A 19,576-nucleotide genomic window follows, 5' to 3' on the forward strand; every position below is an offset into this window, starting at 1 on the left:
TACAACTTTTATTTTCAAATGTTTCACAAACAGACCAATATTCCCTATAACGTCGACTTTTCCCATTCATCCCGGAAATTGAAGGTGCGTGGTGCCGCTCTAGCCTTTCTCTATGGTGATCACAGACTAATTCCACCTCGCCGGCCAAATACGGAAACGCCCTTTTACGACGTTCTGTGGGAGCCGATCTACTTCCTTGCCCTACAGCTCTAGCCGTTTCCTCCCGCCTCTATGATGACCTCAAGCGGTGCCTTGGCACGCGACGTGGCTCTATCTTTGTCTCACTCTGCTCTCTTTCACCACTTTCCTCTCACGGTCCAGCGTCCGCGGTTGGCTCTTCGCCCCTCTGCGTCATTCTACGTCAAAGCGCACGCGCCACCCCCGTGACGCGCCGGACTTTCTCTGACGCCGAGGACCGCGGGCGTCTTTTTTCTTCCCGGCTCCTCCCCTCCCGGCCGCTCCGACCCGCCCACCCCACGACCGGCCGCAGCGATGGCGCTGAAGATGGTGAAAGGGAGCATCGACCGCATGTTCGACAAGAACCTGCAGGACCTGGTGCGGGGCATCCGCAACCACAAAGAGGACGAGGTACCTACGTGCACAGGGGAGGAGAGGAGGGGCGGCACCTCTGGGGGGGTCCTTGCGTTGAAATGCTGCTCTTCCTCCCCTCCAAGACTTTGCATGCAGTCTGTGCCGCTAGATGCAGATCTGTGCGTGCGTGCGTGTGTCCCCCCCCCCACTCCACTCGTGTTTGGTAAATTCTCTTGCTGGCCGATCGAATAGTTCTTAGCGTATCTGTAGTCCGCCTTGAGTCCCGGTGGAGAAAAGACGGATTGTAAGCGAAGCTAATCATATTCCTAGCTGTAGGGGGAGGTGGGGCCGAGAAGTCATTTGAATGGGTGCACAGTAAATAATCCCGTTTTTATAGGAAGCTGTGATAAAGGCAATTTGGTGTAGTGGTTAAGTGCGTGGAGAACCGGGATTCTCCACTCCTTCACTTGCACCTGCTGGATGGCCTTGGGCAAGCCATAGTTCTGGGCACAGCTGTTCTTGAAAAAGAGCAGTTTCTGTCAGAGCTCTCTCAGCCCCACCTCCCTCCCAGGGTGTCTGTTGTGGGGAAGGGAAAGGAGTTTGTAAGCCGCTTTGCTGGCCTATTCTCTTAATGTATCTGTAGTCCGCCTTGAGTCCTGGTGGAGGAAGACGGATTGTAAGCAAAGCTAATTTCTATGTGCGTGTGTGTCCCCAACTCCTGTTTTGTAATTCTCTTGCTGGCCTATTCTCTTAATGTATCTGTAGTCCGCCTTGAGTCCTGGTGGAGGAAGACGGATTGTAAGCAAAGCTAATCATACTCCTAGCTGTCGGGGGAGGTGGGGCCGAGAAGTCATTTGAATGGGTGCACAGTAAATAATCCCGTTTTTATAGGTCCCTGGGACACTGAAAATGCCACTAGGTGTTATTAGCCGTCACATGCAGGAAAGGGGTGGTACAAATGCAGCTGCAGATACAACACTTCAAATGTTAACAGTCATAATAAGAGGCTTATTGAATCTCTATGTGTGTGTGTGTCCCCAACTCCTGTTTTGTAATTCTCTTGCTGGCCGATCTTATAGTTCTTAACGTATCTGTAGTCCAGCTTGAGTCCTGGTTGAGAAAGACGGATTGTAAGCAAAGCTAATCATACTCCTAGCTGTATGGGGAGGTGGGTCCAAGAAGTCATTTGAATGGGTGCACAGTAAATAATCCCGTTTTTATAGGAAGCTGTGATAAAGGCAATTTGGTGTAGTGGTTAAGTGCGTGGAGAACCGGGATTCTCCACTCCTTCACTTGCACCTGCTGGATGGCCTTGGGCAAGCCATAGTTCTGGCACAGCTGTTCTTGAAAAAGAGCAGTTTCTGTCAGAGCTCTCTCAGCCCCACCTCCCTCCCAGGGTGTCTGTTGTGGGGAGGGGAAGGGAAAGGAGTTTGTAAGCCGCTCTGAGACTCCTTTGGGTAGTGAAGGGCGGGGTATGAATCCAATCTCTTCTTCTTCTTTTACCTCACAGGGTGTCTGTTATGGGGAGGGGAAGGGAAAGGAGTTTGTAAGCCGCTCTGAGACTCCTTTGGGTAGTGAATGGCAGGGTATAAATCCAATCTCTTCTCTTCTTCTCTTTATATCTGTGTGGATAGGCAGGGTGAGAAAAGCTTCCAATAAGTGCTAATAGTTGCAGTAGCATGCTCAGACCCCAGAAGCACTAAACAAATGCCTGTGCTGTTAATCTTATGCAAGAAGTATACTGATACTAATAGTTTTAATAGCATGTTTATCAAGGGCTCAGAATCCCAAAATGTTTTTATAGTTCGTGTAATAACAGTGGTGCTTACAGAATTTCAAGTGTCTTTAAAACCATGTGTAAGTGCAACTAAGTAAGTGTGTAGGCGATGTGGAAGCATGATGCTGCCAGTATTAATTATAATAGCATTGATAAGGCACCAGAGTCTGAAGGTGTACGTAAGTGTCCTTATAACAGTAGCAGTATGATTGTACTAATTATGGCTATTAAAGGTCAGAGGGTGATATATAACGTCACCACAAGTGGTAATTCTTAGGATTGTACTTTCTATGCTTAATATTAAGTATAATAGTATTTACGTGGTGTTTCAGAGCTTCCAAAGCACTCTATAACGGCTGCTTTTATAACAGTGAGTCAGTGTGGTGTAGCGTCCAGAGCACTGAAGTAAGATCTGGATGACCATGAAGCTGGTAAAGTTACTATTAGTGGTTGTCATACACACGCCTTAACCTACTTCACAGGGTTCTTTGTGAGGCTAAAACATGGAAGGGAAAGTCATGTGTACTGCTTTAAGTTTTTCAAAAGAAGTGTGAGATAAAAGCACACCAAGCTGATAGACAATATTAACTTGCCTTTTCCGTGGCTTGTAATTATTAAAATTAAAAATGGGTGGCTTGTAATTATTAAAATTATACTTTTCTGTGAAATTATACTGGCTTTTGCAGTATCTCCACTGTGCGGCATATTGCGTATCTTATACAGGAAGTATGTGTGGCAATTTTACCTTATTCTCCCTCCAAATAGTTCTCTCCCATTTCATCTTCACAACAGTCTGGCGATATAGGTTTGGCGAAGTGTGTGGCAGGGCCCATGTCACCCAGTAAACTTCATAGCTGTAGGGGAGAGGGCAAAAACTCAAGAACCCCCAGTCCAACACTATAACTGCATCACTGTGTTGGGTTTGTGTCAGCTAATGCTGCCATTTAATGGAATGTGTGGGTTCCTGTCCATGTCTCTCACTCCCCCTTCCTGCTTCTTTACGTCTTGAGCTGTTATCATAGTGTATTGCCTGCTCCTAGCTTCCCGCCGGGAATATAACTGTTGTGTTTTGCCCGCGTTCCCAGGTGCCTGCTCATTGGCCTTTTCGTATCAGGGGGTCTTGTATGAAAGGGGGTATATCTGGGGTTTCTTTTACTATCCCTCCATTCCTGACACAGAGGTTCATGGTGTCTTAAGTAAAGGTTCCCTTGCTCAAAAGCCAGTCGAATCCGACTCTAGGGTTGCGGTGCTCATCTCCGTTTCAAAGCCGAACAGCCAGTGCTGTCCGAAGACATTTCCGTGGTCATGTGGCCGGCATGACTAAACACCAAGGTGCACGGAACGCAGTTACCTTCCCACTGAAGTGGTACCTATTTATTTACTCGCTCAAAATAAACTGAAACTTCTGAAGGAATGTTGTTGAGTGTGATTGATTGAAGCCCCTGACAGTTTGTCAATAATAATAATAATAGCATTTAAATAGTGTTGCAAAGATTTGAAAATTATTATTATTATTCCTTCAGTGTGCATGCTGCCTCAAGAGTGTGGGAAAATTGGAAAAACCCTTCTCTCTTCGCTCCCCCCCCCGCAGGCCATCTGGGGAAGGGAAGGGGAGGCTTTTGAAGATGCCTCCCCCCTTTTGCTTCCCCTTCTTTACTTGCTTCCACTTCTGACATCACTTCTGGTGATGTCAGGGGGCGTGGCATGTGTTAATGAGTTATTATGCTAATAGCTTATTATGCTAATGAGCTTCTGCAGCTCTTTTTCTATGAAATGACCCTTGCCTGAGAGACTTACAGTCTAAAGTTTTATGAAAGGGAGACAAAGTTGTGGATCCACAAGGAAAGAATATACATTCCTTCATGTTACAGATACCCAGGGTTAGTGTATGAGTGGGCAAGAGGTAGTTAGTATTAGAACAGTAACAATATGGTTATTGATTCAGGTGGGTAGCCATGTTGATCTGAAGCAACAGAACAACGTTTGAGTCCATTGGCATGGTTAAGACCAACGCAGTTTAATTCTGGGTATAAGGTTTCGTATATACGTTTTTCAGACTCAAAATATGGTTATGAGAGCCAGTTTGGTGTAGTGATTAAGTGCACGGACTCTAATCTGGGAGAACCGGATTTGATTCCCCACTCCTCCACTTGCACCTGCTGATGTGACCTTGGGTCAGTCACAAGCTCTGGCACAGCTGTTCCTGAAAGAGCAGTTTGTGTCAGAGTTCTCTCAGCCCCACCCATCTCACAGGGTGTCTGTTGTGGGGAAGGGAATGGAAAGGAGTCTGAGACTCCAAGTAAATCCAATCTCTTATTATTATTATTATTGTACTTTGCACATATTTCATCTCATTGTAGTCCTTCCAGCAGCCCTGGCTGTTGCATTCCAGACTGATGGGAAAGGCAACAGTAGCCAGGGGTTTCTTAGGGACAGGATGGGCAAAAGTAATAACTGATTGCATAGCTGTGTTCAAACAGAGGTTTAGCGTCTTCAAAGAGCTATAGAAATGCTGTTTTTATTGTTGTGTATATGATGTAGCACTCTAATGCTGCTAAGAATCGCAGCGTTGGTTGTGCTTTGGAGATTTTAAAGGGCTTGTACACCCACATTCACAAGGTTGTTAATATTTTTATTAGACTAAGGGAGGAGATGGAGGTGAGCGGCTGTATCATACTTTCTCTGTTTATTCCCTGTATCATACTTTCCCTGTTTCTTATTCCCTGTTTATTTCATAGGAACATCTAGCTAGCCATAGTTGGAAACCAGATGTTGAGCTCAGTGGCCTTTCGGTCTGGCCTTTCCCCATCACCTGGTCTTCCTGTGCTTTCTGCTCCTGAGAAAACTGTCCCTGGCTTTTCTTTGGGAATATTTCTCTTCTATCTGTCTCCCCACCAAAGTGCAAGTACAGCCAGGTCTGTTGTAAAATTGAACATTCTTAGATGTTGAACAAAGTTTTAGTCCAGTGGCACCTTTATGACCAACAAAGTTTAATTCTGGGTATAAGCTTTCGTGTGCATGCACCCTTCTTCAGATAACATTCGTGGGCATGCATATGAAAGTTTATACCCAGAATTAAACTTTGTTGGTTTTAAAGGAGCCACTGGACTCAAACTTTGTCCTGTTGCTTCAGACCAACACAGCTACCCACCTGAATCTATTCTTAGGTGTTTGTTTTTATTTTAAAATCAGCTGTTGCCCCTTTACAAACATCTTTCCTATGTTGACTTTTGAAGCAGATGTAAGCACAGAGTCAACACATACAACAAACAGTATGCAGAGCAGAGCTTCAGTGTATGTGTGTTTGGGAGGAATGCTCAAATAGTAATCCCCATTGTAGCTGCAATCAGCTGCCTGCCTCTTTGGGAGTAAATTCCATCCAACTTGATATGCTGAGTTTCTAGCTACCTGTATTAAAGTACGTGTGTAGTTATTTTTATCTGTGAATGTTGGAAGGGTATGGAAGTTGCCCCTCAATTGTGGAGGGAGGACAGGTAGCTTAGCGCTCCCCCCCTGCCACAAATGCATAACAGTTGTATTAATAATTTGCATCTATATAGGTTCTTTGAAATATTTGAACCTCTTCACATACGTGATCCTCATCAGCTCTTAGAAGGTAAGGTAAAGGTAAAGGTTCCCTTGCTCGAAAGCCAGTCGAGTCCGACTCTAGGGTTGTGGTGCTCATCTCCGTTTCCAAGCCGAAGAGCCAGCGCTGTCCGAAGACGTTTCCGTGGTCATGTGGCCGGCATGACTCAACACCAAGGCGCACGGAACGCTGTTACCTTCCCCCCGAAGTGGGACCTATTTATCTACTTGCAACTTCTTGCTTTCGAACGGCTAGGTTGGCAGGAGCTGGAACTAGAGACGGGAGCTCACTCCGTCATGTGGCACCCGGGTCTTGAACTCCTGAACTACCGACCTTCCACAGCCTGCAGTGCAGCGTCTTAACCACTTGAGCCACCGCAGCTCCTGTACAATTGTGCAGTTTGCAAATGTGAGTTCTGAGAAATGGCATCTTGCCTTAAGAACCCTTGATGACTTCCGGGCAAAAGCAAGGTGAACACTGAGGGCATCCTCCTTTGGCGTTCACTGTCTGAGCCAGCAGGCTTATGCTTCAGAGCACCTAGAGAGTGCTGCTAGCCTGTCTCTCTTCATTTGGTCCATGCTTATCAGAGTCCTTTTCAGTATATCTATTTACATTATTTATAGTCTTACTTTTCTCAGTTGGGACTCAAGGCAGAATACACAGCAGGTGGGGAGTGTGCACACCTAGTGGGTTGTTCTTCCACTTTGTGGATGCTGAAAGGTCCTCTTTTCAGCATACTGATATGGTTCCATGTGCACATCTGAATACTTCAGCATCATCTCAGAGTGGAGCACTCTGCGCATTCTCGTAGTCGGCTTCATACTTTGGACAAAGAAAGCAATGCCTTCCCTTTAGATTAGTCTGTATGTCCCTATCAGATGCTGAAGTGGAGACGATCTCTTCTTTTGGGGAGGTAGTTCTACCACCTCCTCCATATTAAGTTAACGAGGGAGGCTCCTGAAGCTAGGACCCCACCCTCTGTTCCTCTGGTGCTTTCCTTTCAACATTAGAACCTAGAGACAGGGGCACTGGTGAATGCTTCTATACTTGCTTAGTCTGGGGTTTAGTTTAAGAGGATGCCTTCTCTTCTCTTTAGTGAAAATCACCCCCTCCAGAAGTGGGTCACGTTGTGTTTAGGAGGTTAAAATCTTCCCTGGTGCTTGTCATTGTTAAAACTCGAACAAGGGATTGCTTTGTTGCAATGAGGAAGATGGGTTTTTATCTTCCTCTTTGCAAGCAAGCTTGGAATGCCTGCTAAAGAAGGAAGAAAAAAACCCCAAACATAAGCTTTTGGATTGCAGGCACAAAGAGGAACTTCTGCTGAAATGTGGTCAGGAATAAAGGAATAAAGAAGTTTGAAGAACCCAGGTTGGTGGGGGAGGAAGTGTAATTTTGTCCTCTGGTTTAACTTTTTTAAAGTGTGTGTTCTGTTACAAATTCTGACAAAATTGTGTTGCTTGAGGGACACCGCTACAAACAAAGTAGAATTCATAATTGCAGTGCTTGAATTCTACAGCCAGGAAACCCTATTTGCTGGTAAATTTTAAATGTTTATGATCTTGTCAGGACCTGATATAATCTGTTGTATTATTAAGAGGACTGGAGGCAACAGGATAATTAGCCGGCAAGAATACCGAGTTGTCTCCCCTTACTGAGTAGTGTTTTTATCGCCCTGTGGCTGATTAGATCCATCCAGAAGTTCTGCATATCTTTAGAAGTCCTGCTATGAGCTACTACTTCAGGCAACTATGTGACCCTGTCCTTGGAAGTATTTGCTGTGATAACATGAGTATTGTATACTTGCGCAGTAGCTCAAGGCAATTGGTGATAACACAGCTGCACCAAGCATCTTGTTCTGGGGTACCTTTGTCCCTACATTGAGACTGTGTGTCCTGCTTCTCTCTGGCATAACTGCGTCTCATACGCTTATGCCCTCACCCAGACTATGGGTATTGCATTAGCGATTAAAGCACACAGATGTCTGTACAATACAGCCTTCCAAATAACTGTTTGGCAAGTAATAGTAATGTCCAGACCGGCAAGCCCCAGCCCCCTTATCTCTTCCTTGCCTTCTTCCCTGTTCTTATTGTTTTTAGACAGGGTGTGCCGTCTTTTGATTCAATGCTTTGTTTCTAAACAGTATAGAAATTAACATTCGTTTATTAGGAAGGATTTACTTTCTAAGCGGTTGACACGCAACAAAAGTTACATGTGGGTAGGTAACTTTTGTATGCTGGCCAAGCTGCTCTGAAGATCCCTGGATCAATCACCATTCCCTGGATGTCGAACAGTGCATCCTGGGTAGAAGCTCTGTACAAGGGACCACTTCCATAAAGAAGAAGAGATTGGATTTATACCCCGCCCTTCACTACCCGAAGGCGTCTCAAATTGGCTTACAATCTCCTTCCCCTTCCCCTCCCCTCCCCACAAGAGACATCCTGTGAGGTAGGTGGGACTGAGAGAGCTCTTTTGAGAACTGCTCCTGAGAGAACAGCTCCGAGTTAACCACTACACCAGTGATGGCAAACCTTTTAGAGATTGAGTGCCCAAACTGCGACCCAAAACCCACTTATTTATCGCAACGTTCCAACACGGCAATTTAACCTGAATACTGAGGTTTTACTTTAGAAAAAACCACTCATTAACTTAAGATGATCCAAACAAAGTAAGGAAAGCAATCCCAAATGCTTTCATTTACTTAAAATTATTTGGCAGAGAATTCGACACTTTAATGATGGTCTGGGCCTGGCTGGGGCGATGGCATGCGTGCCTACAGGGAGGGCTCTGAGTGCTACATCTGGCACCAGTGCCATAGGTTCGCCACCACTGCACTACACCAAGCAGCTAAATGGGAATGGGGGTGATTCTGATTGCATATGAGGTTGTTCTTTGGATCTATTGCAGAGTTTTCTGATAGACACTGAATACTCTTCTTAAGCTGCAATGGAAGCTGAAATGTGCTTCACTCATACCACTGCCAAAGCTTACATGTACTGTAGAAGGGAGGCCCACTGGCTGCATCAGCATAGCATAACATTTCCCCATTTCCCATGCTCAGAGAAGCAAAATGCTCTCTGTGGCTTTATTTTTGTTTGTTTTTAGGTTTTATTGCTTTGTGCTTGCTTTCTGTGCTCAGAGTTAAAGTTCTTTGCTTTAGTCGGCTCGTCTCTCTTTCCCCATTCGCATTTCATGGATCTGTTCAATTCTTGTTTTGTTGTATTGAAAAGTATGTTTTTAAGTGGGACCTCTTATTTTCTATATTATTGAGAGCTGCTGTAGAGACTGTGGTCAAAAGACAAGATACAAGTTCAGTAATTAATAGAAAGCAAAGGCATCTTCTTTTTTTAAATAGCATTTTTATTGAGTTTTATATATTTTTACAACCTGTATTACTTGTTGTATACAGTATCTTTCAACAACAGCTAATAAACAAGAAGAGAAATATTAACCATACGCACAACACTTATTAATAAAACGCAAAGTCTATATTTCGGGGTTGACAAGCAGTAAGATATTCAAACAAACACAAACCATTTTTCCAAAAAATTATTAACACCTTTCGGATTGTCAAAAGCTATTAATTGCATAGCAATTTTATCTGAAACTATCAAGTCCCACAGTTTAGATCTCCGTTGTGACAGATTTGGTACCTTAAACAATTTCCAATTTAAAGCAATTAAGTTTTTTGCAGCCATTAGCATAGTAGAAATTAACTCTTCATTCTGTTTAGACAGCTTCAGACCTGGCCAAAAATGTAACAAAAGAGATGCATGGCCAAAAATGTAACAAAAGAGATGCAGGTATATTTGGAATCTCATAATTAGTTATTTTCTTTATTTCAGCAATGACCGTAGTCCAAAACTTTTTAATTCGGGGATAATCCCACCAGCAGTGTACTAATGTGCCTTTATTACTGCAACCTTTCCCTGTAAAGGTAACTCCGCAATCCTTCTGCCAGGAGTCCATGGTCGATGAAGAGCCCTTCCAGAGACGATCATGTAGTTGGGCATAAATTGTTGCCAATAAACCTTTAGGATCATATCCTCTATTCTTCAAAAATCTTTCAAAAGGTAGCAAATCCCTTTCTCAAGTAGAGTTACTGACAATGTCTTTTAAGGTATGGTGGACTTGGAAATATTGTATCCAGGAGATTCTACCACCACTTTTATCTTCCAGTTGTTGTTGAGTGAGAATTTTACCATTGACATAAAAATCACAAATTCTATAAAATCCCTTATCCCCAACCAGGCTCAAAAAACCTTTGTCCAGCCCAGGAGAAAACCATGGTTGGCCAAATAATGCAGCTATAGAGGAAATACCTGGGGCTAATAACTGTCTATTTCTATGCCACAACTGTAGGGTCAATCTCAAATATGGGTTTAATATTTTCAACACTTGACTAGTCTTAGCCTGGTCCCAGATATATTCATACAGGTAACTAGGTTCAATCTCTAATGTTTCTAAAGACATCCATGATTTATCACACTTGGGGGAAGCGTAAAAATATATAGTCTTCAATTGTGAGGCGAAATAATATTTTTCTAAGTCAGGAAGGGCCCCCCCCCCTTGCTTAGACGGTTTGACAAGAGTGGCATAATTAATCTTAGCCTTTTTACCAGACCATAGACAGTTGAGGAACAATTTTTTCCATTGCAAAAAAATTCTTAAGCAAAGGCATCTTCTTTGGTGATGTGCTGTTTGGGATGTGCTGGTCATTCACTGATTGAGATGATTGAGATGTGCTGCTCGTTGTCCAACAAGCAAGCCCAGAGCTGAGAGTTATGCAGAGATTCGAAATATATCTTCTCCACTGTATCTGGAGTGACTGAATGCTCTGATGCAGAATTATCTGCTTCACTGTAGTCTGATTGGAGGGAGGCAAAGCCAGAGCACTTACTAATTCAGAGATGCTTCAGGTATTTTCTGTGATAGAGGTACTGTTACTATAGGGACATTAGGCTTGTGGGAATTTCATTTCTTGCAGCATGTTAGTGGTTCCGTTAGGATACTTTAGTTTGGAGGAGACTTATGGAAACACTTGAAGTATGCTGTGTGCTTCCTTGTTCTCCTGTTGTCCTGCGTGACTTGTCGCATCCTGTCACATAGATCAATTTCAGTTGCATAGTAGCAGGGCCATCACACTTTTGGCTAAGACACTGGCCTTTACTGCAGCGTACCTCAAATGACTCCTCTGAGGTTATGGTTGAAAGAGCACCTATGGTATGTGTGTGCTCATTACTTAAGAATAGAGGCATAAAGATAGAAAAACTGGAAAAATTTGAGAGAGGGGGCTAAAATAACTCCTATTAAGTATTTTTACTTTTTGAATGAGTAAAATACTTCGCAGGACAAGATTTTACATATCATAAGGACATAAGAGACACCATGTTGATCAGGCCAATGGCCCATCTAGTCCAACACTCTGTGTCACACATTGTCCAAAACCCAGGTGCCATCAGGAGGTCCACCAACTCCCAGAGCCTTCAGACTGTTGCCCCCCCTCCAAGTACCAAGAATACTGAACATCCCTACACCAGACAGAGGGTTCCATCTATACCTTGTGGCTAAAATCCACTGATGGACCTCTGCTTCATATGTTTATCCAATCTCCTCTTGAAGCCTTCTATGCTTGTAGCGGCCACCACTTCAGTTCCTGTGGCAGTGAATTCCACATGTTCATGAATCTTTGGGTGAAGAAGTACTTAGTTTTATCTGTTCTAAACCTTCTGCTTGTTAATTTAATTGAGTGCCCAGGAGTTCTTGGATTGTGAGAAAGGGAGAAAAGTACCTCTTTCTCTACTTTCTCTTTCCCATGCGTAATTTTGTAAACCTCTATCAAGTCACCCCACCCTCAGTGTTCTTTTCTCCAAGCTGAAGCTACCCTTTCTCCAAGCTTTTATCTTCTTTACCCTTTCTTCACAGGGACGGTGTTCTATTCCCTTAATCCTTTTAGTTGCCCTTTTCTGCACTTTCATCAGTGCTGTAATATTTTTTTGTAGTGTTGTGATCAGAACTCTACTCAAAACTCGTAGCGTAAGTATTTTTATGTCAAAGAGTGTACAGAATTCCTTTGAGAGGAATCTCATTTCCTCATTCCCTTTCTCCCTCTTGCTCTTCCTCTTTTCGACATCCCCATGACACTGTGCCTGCAGCCCCTCCTCTTTCCTTCTTACTCACCAACTCACTTAGTTTTCTGATTCTTTCCCTGACAGCCTGTGTAATGGCTACCAAAATCTCTCAGCGTAGTGTGTGCAGTTCTGGGAGATAATTTCTCCTTATATATAATTGCATTTTCGGGTGGCAATGTTCCATGCTCTCCCAAATCAGTTGGCTGCCTCCTGTGTAACTCACCAGGGCTCTGTATCCACTGGCTGCATTGCCTTGCTGCGTTGGCTCAGTCCTGCTCACAGAGCCGGCGGCCAGCCTCTCGCCCTCAGTATGCGGGGAGCCGCCGGATGAGATGGACGCTCCGGCTGCTGGAGGCTTAGGATGCCGAGGCCATTCCTGCCGCAGTGGTTGTCGTCGGCCCCAGCCAACTGCAGGTAGCCACCCACCCTGTGACCGGACAGGGGCCATTGCGCCGCCAGGGTGGTGGAGGCGGCCTGCAGACCATTGCCACCCGCCCGGGCAGGGAGCCAGTGGTGGGGTGTTCCCTCGACCCCGGGGTCTGGGGAGGGGGGAGAAAGTGGAGAACCAGGCCTCAGCGTGCTCCGAGGCAACAAGAGGCCCGGGCCATTCAGCAGGCGCAGGGTTGTCGAGCCGAGTCTGGTCCTGTTGCTGCTGTGGCTGTCGTGGGCCACCGAGGCCGGATGCACGTCAGACGGGACTGGCGTGCTGCCGGAGCTGAACAGTGCAATTTTATATGCTTCGTTTATAAATGGCACGATCTATGTTAAGGCACTGTCATAAGTTTAGGTTTGATATTAATGTAAATACTGTACACATTTCATTTTTCTGCAAGATTTGTTTTTTCCTGTGGCTACAAAAACTGGATTTTTTTTTTTTTTAACTTGAGTAGCCAGAGGAAGGAATGTGCCAGGGCCAGAATAACATCACTGGCAGGCCGCCATTGGGAGAGAGCAGGGTGACTGTTTGGGAAGCTTTCAGTGACTCCAGGCATCATACTGTATTTGCTCAAAGCTACATCGGGTGGCCTGTGCTTCCTCTCAAGTCAGCATTCAGATTTTGCTGTTATTGTTGGGTTGATTCCTGGGAGCAACTTCAAGGCCGCCTCTGCTGAATTTTACTCTGAGGACAGCTGACTGTTTCAGGCTGCTCTGCAGGGAAATCCCTTGAAAATGCAGGTAGATAGATCCCTGAGGCCAAGGAGGATTTGGCAAGTCTTTTGCATTTCACTCACTGGAGCAGCACAGAGTCTGCATGTCCTGATTTTCAGGGTAAATGATTTAGAGTAATGCAGAACCTTCAGCTTCAGTACTAAATGTGAAAGCTGCTTTAGCCAGAGTATGTTCTTTATTTAAAAATGTATACCCTGCTTTAAGCTGCCCTGAAGGTGGCTGACAACAGTTTGTGAAAGAATTAGAGAGGATAATAAACTGAACAGCCAATTAAATGTTTTGCAACCCATTATTGAAGCCATAAATAGTTTTAAAATCCTTTGGGAGGGAAAGGGCCTGTTATTGTGGGCCCTACAGGAGGCTGCTTCGCTTCATCCCCCAAAGTGGGTACCACAACTTAGAGATGTGACTGCGGGGGGGGGGGGACTTTTCCCTGCGAGGATTTTTTCTGATGGTGATTTTAGGAAACTTGGGGAGTACTGGGGGGGAAACTATGACATGTATCTTTTAGAATGAATTAAATGCTGCTTAAGGTGACATTTTTCAAACTCAAAATGTATTTTCCAGTTTAAAAGACTGGAAATCTTGATAAACACTGGGAAAACCCCCAGAGATTTTTCCTCCTTTTGGAATGAAATGAAAGCCATGCATTACTCAAGATGTAAACTATGAGAAATTTTATATAAGACAATCTACAGCATTAAATAATTTCCTATATATGCTGTAGGCATATACAACATTTTAAAGGATATCTTTATTTAAATAGAAATACATTTTAGTGACAAGTATGGGGTATAGTTGCAAATTTTCTATCCGGAAACAAAAGACATTTATACTTCTAAATATGACAGATGATACTTTTTTATATGCTAAGTTATATATGATGCATGTCACTTTGTTAAATCAGTAAAAAGGGGGCTAAGTTTGATAATAATCTCCTGCACAGGGACAGTTCCATGGGCCTGATTACCTGCCCACTTCAGTGGTCCCTACAGCTCCGTCAACTAGAAATCCTGCCGAGGAGCAATGTAGCCCCAAACCTAAAATGGCCTCTGAGGCAGAGCATGGTCTAGTGGGCTGTCCCGTACAACTGAGATGGAACCAATCCTATGTCTCGGACCACATCCTGCAACTTTTCAGACCATGAGTCTCTCCATCTGGGCAGTGTCACTGCTCAGCTGCCCAGCCCAAGGAAAAGACAATGAGCATCAGTGCCCTGGAACTTACAGCTGTTGGGAAAGCGCTCACCACCTTCTGGGCAGACATTAGTGATTGGTACATACTCATCTCCACGGATAATTTTTCAGCCAAGGCCCATATCAACCAGCAGAGTGCCCAGGCCATCCCCTATGTGCAGGCCATGCCCTATGTCATCCCTTTTCTAGGTGGAGAAACACCTACAGTCCATCTCAGTAGAATATATCCAGGAACGTCTGGACATCCAGGCACAAAGATCCTCAACGAAAACAAACAGTCCATCAAATGGGAGATCTTCCTAGGAATAACAGCCCAATTTGGAATGCTGGAACTGTTTGCCTCCGCCTCCAGTCATCAAGTACGGAGATTTTCCTCCAGATCCCATCTCCCTCAGTCTGAATGAGTGGATGCTCTAACTTCTCCATGGCCCAAGGGCCTACTGTATGCCCCTCCCAGTGATCCCAAGCTCTGTGGAAAATGCATCAAGAGCAGATGGAGGTGAGATTTCCTTGAGCCTAGACATATTGCAGCAGGGGCTTCATCTGACCATGTGGCTCTTGAAAAGAATGGAATGGGCTCCTGAACCTCAGCTTACTCCTCAGAGGTTGCAAAGACCATCATGGCTTCCAGGAGGGCCTCCACACAATGTCTCTACAATACAAGATCCATCTAGAATACTACATGGGAAAGAATCTTCTTGAGGCCAATGCAATCACGTCAGCCCTCTCAACCCTGGTCTGGGCCATCAGTTGGCTCTCATTCAGAGGGTGTTCATAAAAAATTACAAGCATCCGCGCTTCGTTGCCAGGTAGCAGCTATCACCACAATCCTCTCTAATGTAGCTGGCGTCTCTTGACTAGACCTTCTTATACCTTCTGCATTCTCCCAAGGGGTCACACAGATCAACCCAACTGTGGTCTACAGATTGTCTTCATGGAGAATGTGTATATAGTTCTTTAGGCTCTCACAAATCCTCCTTTCGAGTTCTTACGTGGTGTTCCCTCTGAAATGGCTGTGCCGAAAAACCCTCTTTTTCCTGGCAGTGATTTCAGCTCAAGGGTGTCGAAACTGGGAGCCTTGTCAGTCAGAAAAAGGTCCACTTGTCTTCCAGAAGGACAAGGTGGTGGCTCAGGCTGGATGAGCACAACTTTTCACAGGAGTCAGGAGATTCATCTCCCTTTCTTCTGTCTGCAATTATAATAAAACAATCATTTATACAATACAATAAAGTGCAGGTGCTCTAGTTGTCATAAAAGTCCTTAATAGCAATATGGGGTTCTGGTAAAGATGGTCCCAGAACAACAAAGTAACAAATTAAGTTCCAGACAGCACTGCTATCCATTCTTCATCCCAGGGCCATCTCACTCCCCGATGGTACCCACTCCAATTAATGGTGGTGGTGTGGTGATGGTACAGTGGTGGTGGCAGCTCCTACTCAAAAGCCTGGCGGAAGAGCACCGTCTTACAGGCCCTGGTTTTGAGTCTTCAATCATCAAGCCTCAGTGGAGGCTTTATTTCTTCTCAGCCGACAGCACCTTTGCGTGTAGAGTGCTGTAGGATATGGTAGGAGACTGTCAATTCTCACTCATCACTGGGAAGTCCCGTTGCAAGAGGCCCTCCAGTTCCCACTCATCACTACTGGAAGTGCCACTGCAAGATACCCTCTTCTTCAGAGCGAGAGTGGAACCTTGGATACTCACCATGAGAGTTCCTTCTGCTCTGAGTTTCAAAGGGCATCTGCTCCTGACGCATTTTCCATAGAGATCGGGATCACTGGGAGGGGCATACAGTAGGCGGGCCATGGAGAAGTTAGCGCATCCACTGCCAGGCTTAATAGGTAGGCTGTGATTACCTTTAGGTCTGAAGCTTGGTGTCGTGACAGTCTGCTCTGGGGGTGATGAGCTGTTCTTTCATGATTGGCCTTTGAGAGTCTGGGTATAAGTTGCCCTGGTGATGGTCATCCCGGAAATGTTGCTCCTTTTATCACGGAACTTGAGGCAATGGCCCTAGGATTCCCAGGAAGGCTTCTATGCACACACAGGCAGACCTGCTTAGCTTCAGCGAGGATAGTGTGCACCCCAGCAGTGTCCTGGGCCCCTGCTTCTGTCCTTATTTTTATGATTCAGTCTTTTAAATCACTTCTTGGCTACTTTCTGGGAGAGCTAAAGAAGCATGCTTTTTTGAAGAAGAAGAGAAGAGATTGGATTTATACCCCGCCCTTCACTACCCAAGGGAGTCTCAGAGCGGCTTACAAACTCCTTTCCCTTCCCCTCCCCACAACAGACACCCTGTGAGGAAGGTGGGGCTGAGAGAGCTCTTGACAGAAACGGCTCTTTTTCAAGAACAGCTCTTATCAGAGCTATGGCTTGCCCAAGGCCATCCAGCCATGTGCAAGTGGAGGAGTGGGGAATCAAACCCGGTTCTCCCAGATTAGAGTCCGCGCACTTAACCACTACACGATGGTTTGTTGCGTTTGCTGGTTTGTGTGTATTGTTCATATTATGCAGTTTGAGCCCTCTTTTATTGTGGGAGAAAAGTGGGATGGAAAAAGACATATATCCAAACTGCAGGGCTTGCGACCATTTCATATTTAAATGCAAAACCAGTCTCTCCAGAGAGGTTGCTCTGTTACTGAATTAGGCCTTTTTTAATTTAGTGTGTGAAAGATTGCACCTGACTTTCAACAGCTTCGCATGACAGGGCAAAGTGAGAATTTCTTTTTTTCTTTTCTTTGCCTTTTTTTTGGCTGGAGAAATCAAAATACTCAGGAAGGGAGAAGCAGAATGTTTGCTCTTGTTGATGAAGCTGTTGGCCTGAGCCTCAACCTTTCTGCTGTCTTTGCTTCTTCTCTTTCTTGCCCACTTTCTTTGTTTTATGTACTTTCAGGTTTTCTACGGTACAGTATTTACTGAAATGCAAGACTCCCCCCCCCCCGAAAAACCACAAGAAAAAGGAGGGGGTTGACTTCAGTGTTCCCTCTCAGCTGGGTTAGTGTGAGCCAGCTCACAGTTTTTTAGCCCTCAGCTCACACATTCTTGTCTTAGCTCAGGAAGGAGGGCTCCAGAGCAAACTAATTTATGCAGTAGCCAAATGGCTCGCTCACAACTTTAATGCCAGTAGCTCGCAAAGCAGAATTTTTGCTCACAGGACTCTACAGCTTAGAGGGAGCATTTGATTTGCACACAATTTACAGCTATGCCCAATGTTTTTGTGTAACATTTTTAAGGGGATGGTCTTACATTTGGGGTTATCTTCCTTTTGAGTACATACATTATTTTCAAGACTTCCCGTCCCCCAGCACCAAGTAACAAGGCTGTAAAAGGCTGGCTGCATGAACTTTGATAACCCTGCGCAGAGATTCTTTTAGAACTTGGCAAACAACCAAGTTACTATCCTGCTTGTACCTTTTTTGACAAAATGCAGAGAGAAGTGGCTGTACAACTTTGTCCAATTTGGTGTAGTGGTTAAGTGCGCGGGCTCTGATCTGGGAGAACTGGGTTTGATTCCCCACACCTCCATTTGCAGCTGCTGGATGACCTTGGCCAGCCATAGTTCTGTCAGAGCTGTCCTTGAAAAAGAGCCGTTTCTGTCAGAGTTCTCTCAGCCCCACCTACCTCCCAGGGTGTCTGTTGTGGGGAGGGGAAAGGAAAGGAGTTTGTAAGCCGCTCTGAGACACTCTTCTCTTCTTCCTCTTCAGTCATAGAGTCATCATTAGTAAACAGTGCCCCCAGAGTACAGTCACATTTACAAAGGTTTCTTTCTGTAATAAAAGGAACCCAGGGTATAAAAGAACCCAAGAAATCTATTTTTTTTGTCATTAGGGTTCTTTTGTACCAAATACCCCATGAAGTCCGTCCCCCCAAAAAGCCCCACTGATCCAGGGAAGCATTTTAATTGTTGTGGAGAGAAACAGGTCCTACTGATAAGCTGGAGAACATTTAACACCCTCTCCCCAAGTCATATAGAGATGTTCCTGGGGGTAGAAAAATACTCTAGATGTGTACATAGGCAATTAGCAATATTAAGTGTTTCCCCTTAAAGCAGGGGTGTTAAATTAGCTTTTGTTTCAGATTGAAAATAAAATTACAGCTTTATTGGAAGAACAGAAGTGATGTGAATTGTTCAGATAGGTGAAAGGGGAGGGGGCAAATCTATCCAGACAAAACATTCTGGCTCATGTCAAAGTGTGTTTTCAGGCATGCTATGTTTAGGTGTGTGACTTGTGCTACTAGAGGCATTTTTGTGTTGTTGCAGCTTTTCTATTCCCAAGATACGTGGTGATTTGGTTTTGAGTAGAATATACTCCCAGAATATAATGTATCCTCAGACCTTTTGTACTTTTTATTCTCCTTTTGTGCCATACTGGCTTTATTTTATTGAAAGAATTTATCTTTTTTGTCTCTGGTACGCAAAAGCCCTAAATGGATTGGGTCAGGTTTGGGTCAAGTTTATCACGGAAAGAGCCTGCTCTTACATGAAACCACCTCCTCCAGCTGGCCTCCGTTCAAATTAGGGCATTCAGTGTAGTTTAGCTTAATTATTAAAATATTTATATCTTGCTTTTCCCACCAGCTGTCATGACTCAAGGCAGGGAGGGTACAGGACCTTCCAAGCAGGCAACCAAGCAATTAAAGCCCCCAGCAAGCCAGATTCCAAAGGCAATTTCATCAGTCACCTTTCCCAAGCCTCCAGTGCACAACTCCGTACAAACTTTAGACAGTTCCCAGAGGCCATGGACAGAAGCAGGCTTAAGTAGGCACTTCCCTTACATTTACTTATTTAGAATGTTTCTGTGCCACCCCTTCAGAGTCATGCTCGAGGAGGCTTAAAATTAAAACAACGTCAGATTGTTAAAAACAGTCTGTTGGGCATAAACAGCATGCAAACTGTCCATGAAACCAATAGCGCTCCCATGGCCTTCCCTGAGCTCCAGACACTACACCACCTGCACATCTTAGAGATAACAGCGTTACAGCAGCGAAGAAGCACAGAAGGAATGCAGCAATAATTAGTACACAGAAAAGGGAAGCCCATGGCCTCCTGAACCAATATGGCAGCACAGCTGACAGAGATGCAGATTGGGGGGGGCGGGGGCCTGGATAGAATGGGAGGAGACAGTCCTACCCCCTAAACCCATTTAGCGCCCTAAAAGTGAGAAGCCGCACTTTGAAATGCACCTGGAAGCAG

At 44.8% G+C, this 19,576-nt stretch overlaps 1 protein-coding gene across 1 annotated transcript in view; it reads left to right on the plus strand.

The window, feature by feature from the left end:
* Positions 1 to 489: 489 nt before the first annotated feature.
* Positions 490 to 19,576, plus strand: part of AP3D1 (adaptor related protein complex 3 delta 1 subunit) — a gene marked incomplete at its 3' end in the record, with an annotated part of 67,455 nt that continues 48,368 nt past the window's right edge. Inside the window, exon 1 of the mRNA XM_015408878.1 lies at positions 490 to 588. Coding sequence (XP_015264364.1) covers positions 493 to 588 — 96 coding nt within the window. The remainder of the gene's footprint in view (positions 589 to 19,576) is intronic.

The sequence above is a fragment of the Gekko japonicus genome, unplaced genomic scaffold (genome assembly GCF_001447785.1).
Source record: "Gekko japonicus isolate JY-2015 unplaced genomic scaffold, Gekko_japonicus_V1.1 scaffold4720, whole genome shotgun sequence".
NCBI classification, from domain to species: domain Eukaryota; kingdom Metazoa; phylum Chordata; class Lepidosauria; order Squamata; family Gekkonidae; genus Gekko; species Gekko japonicus.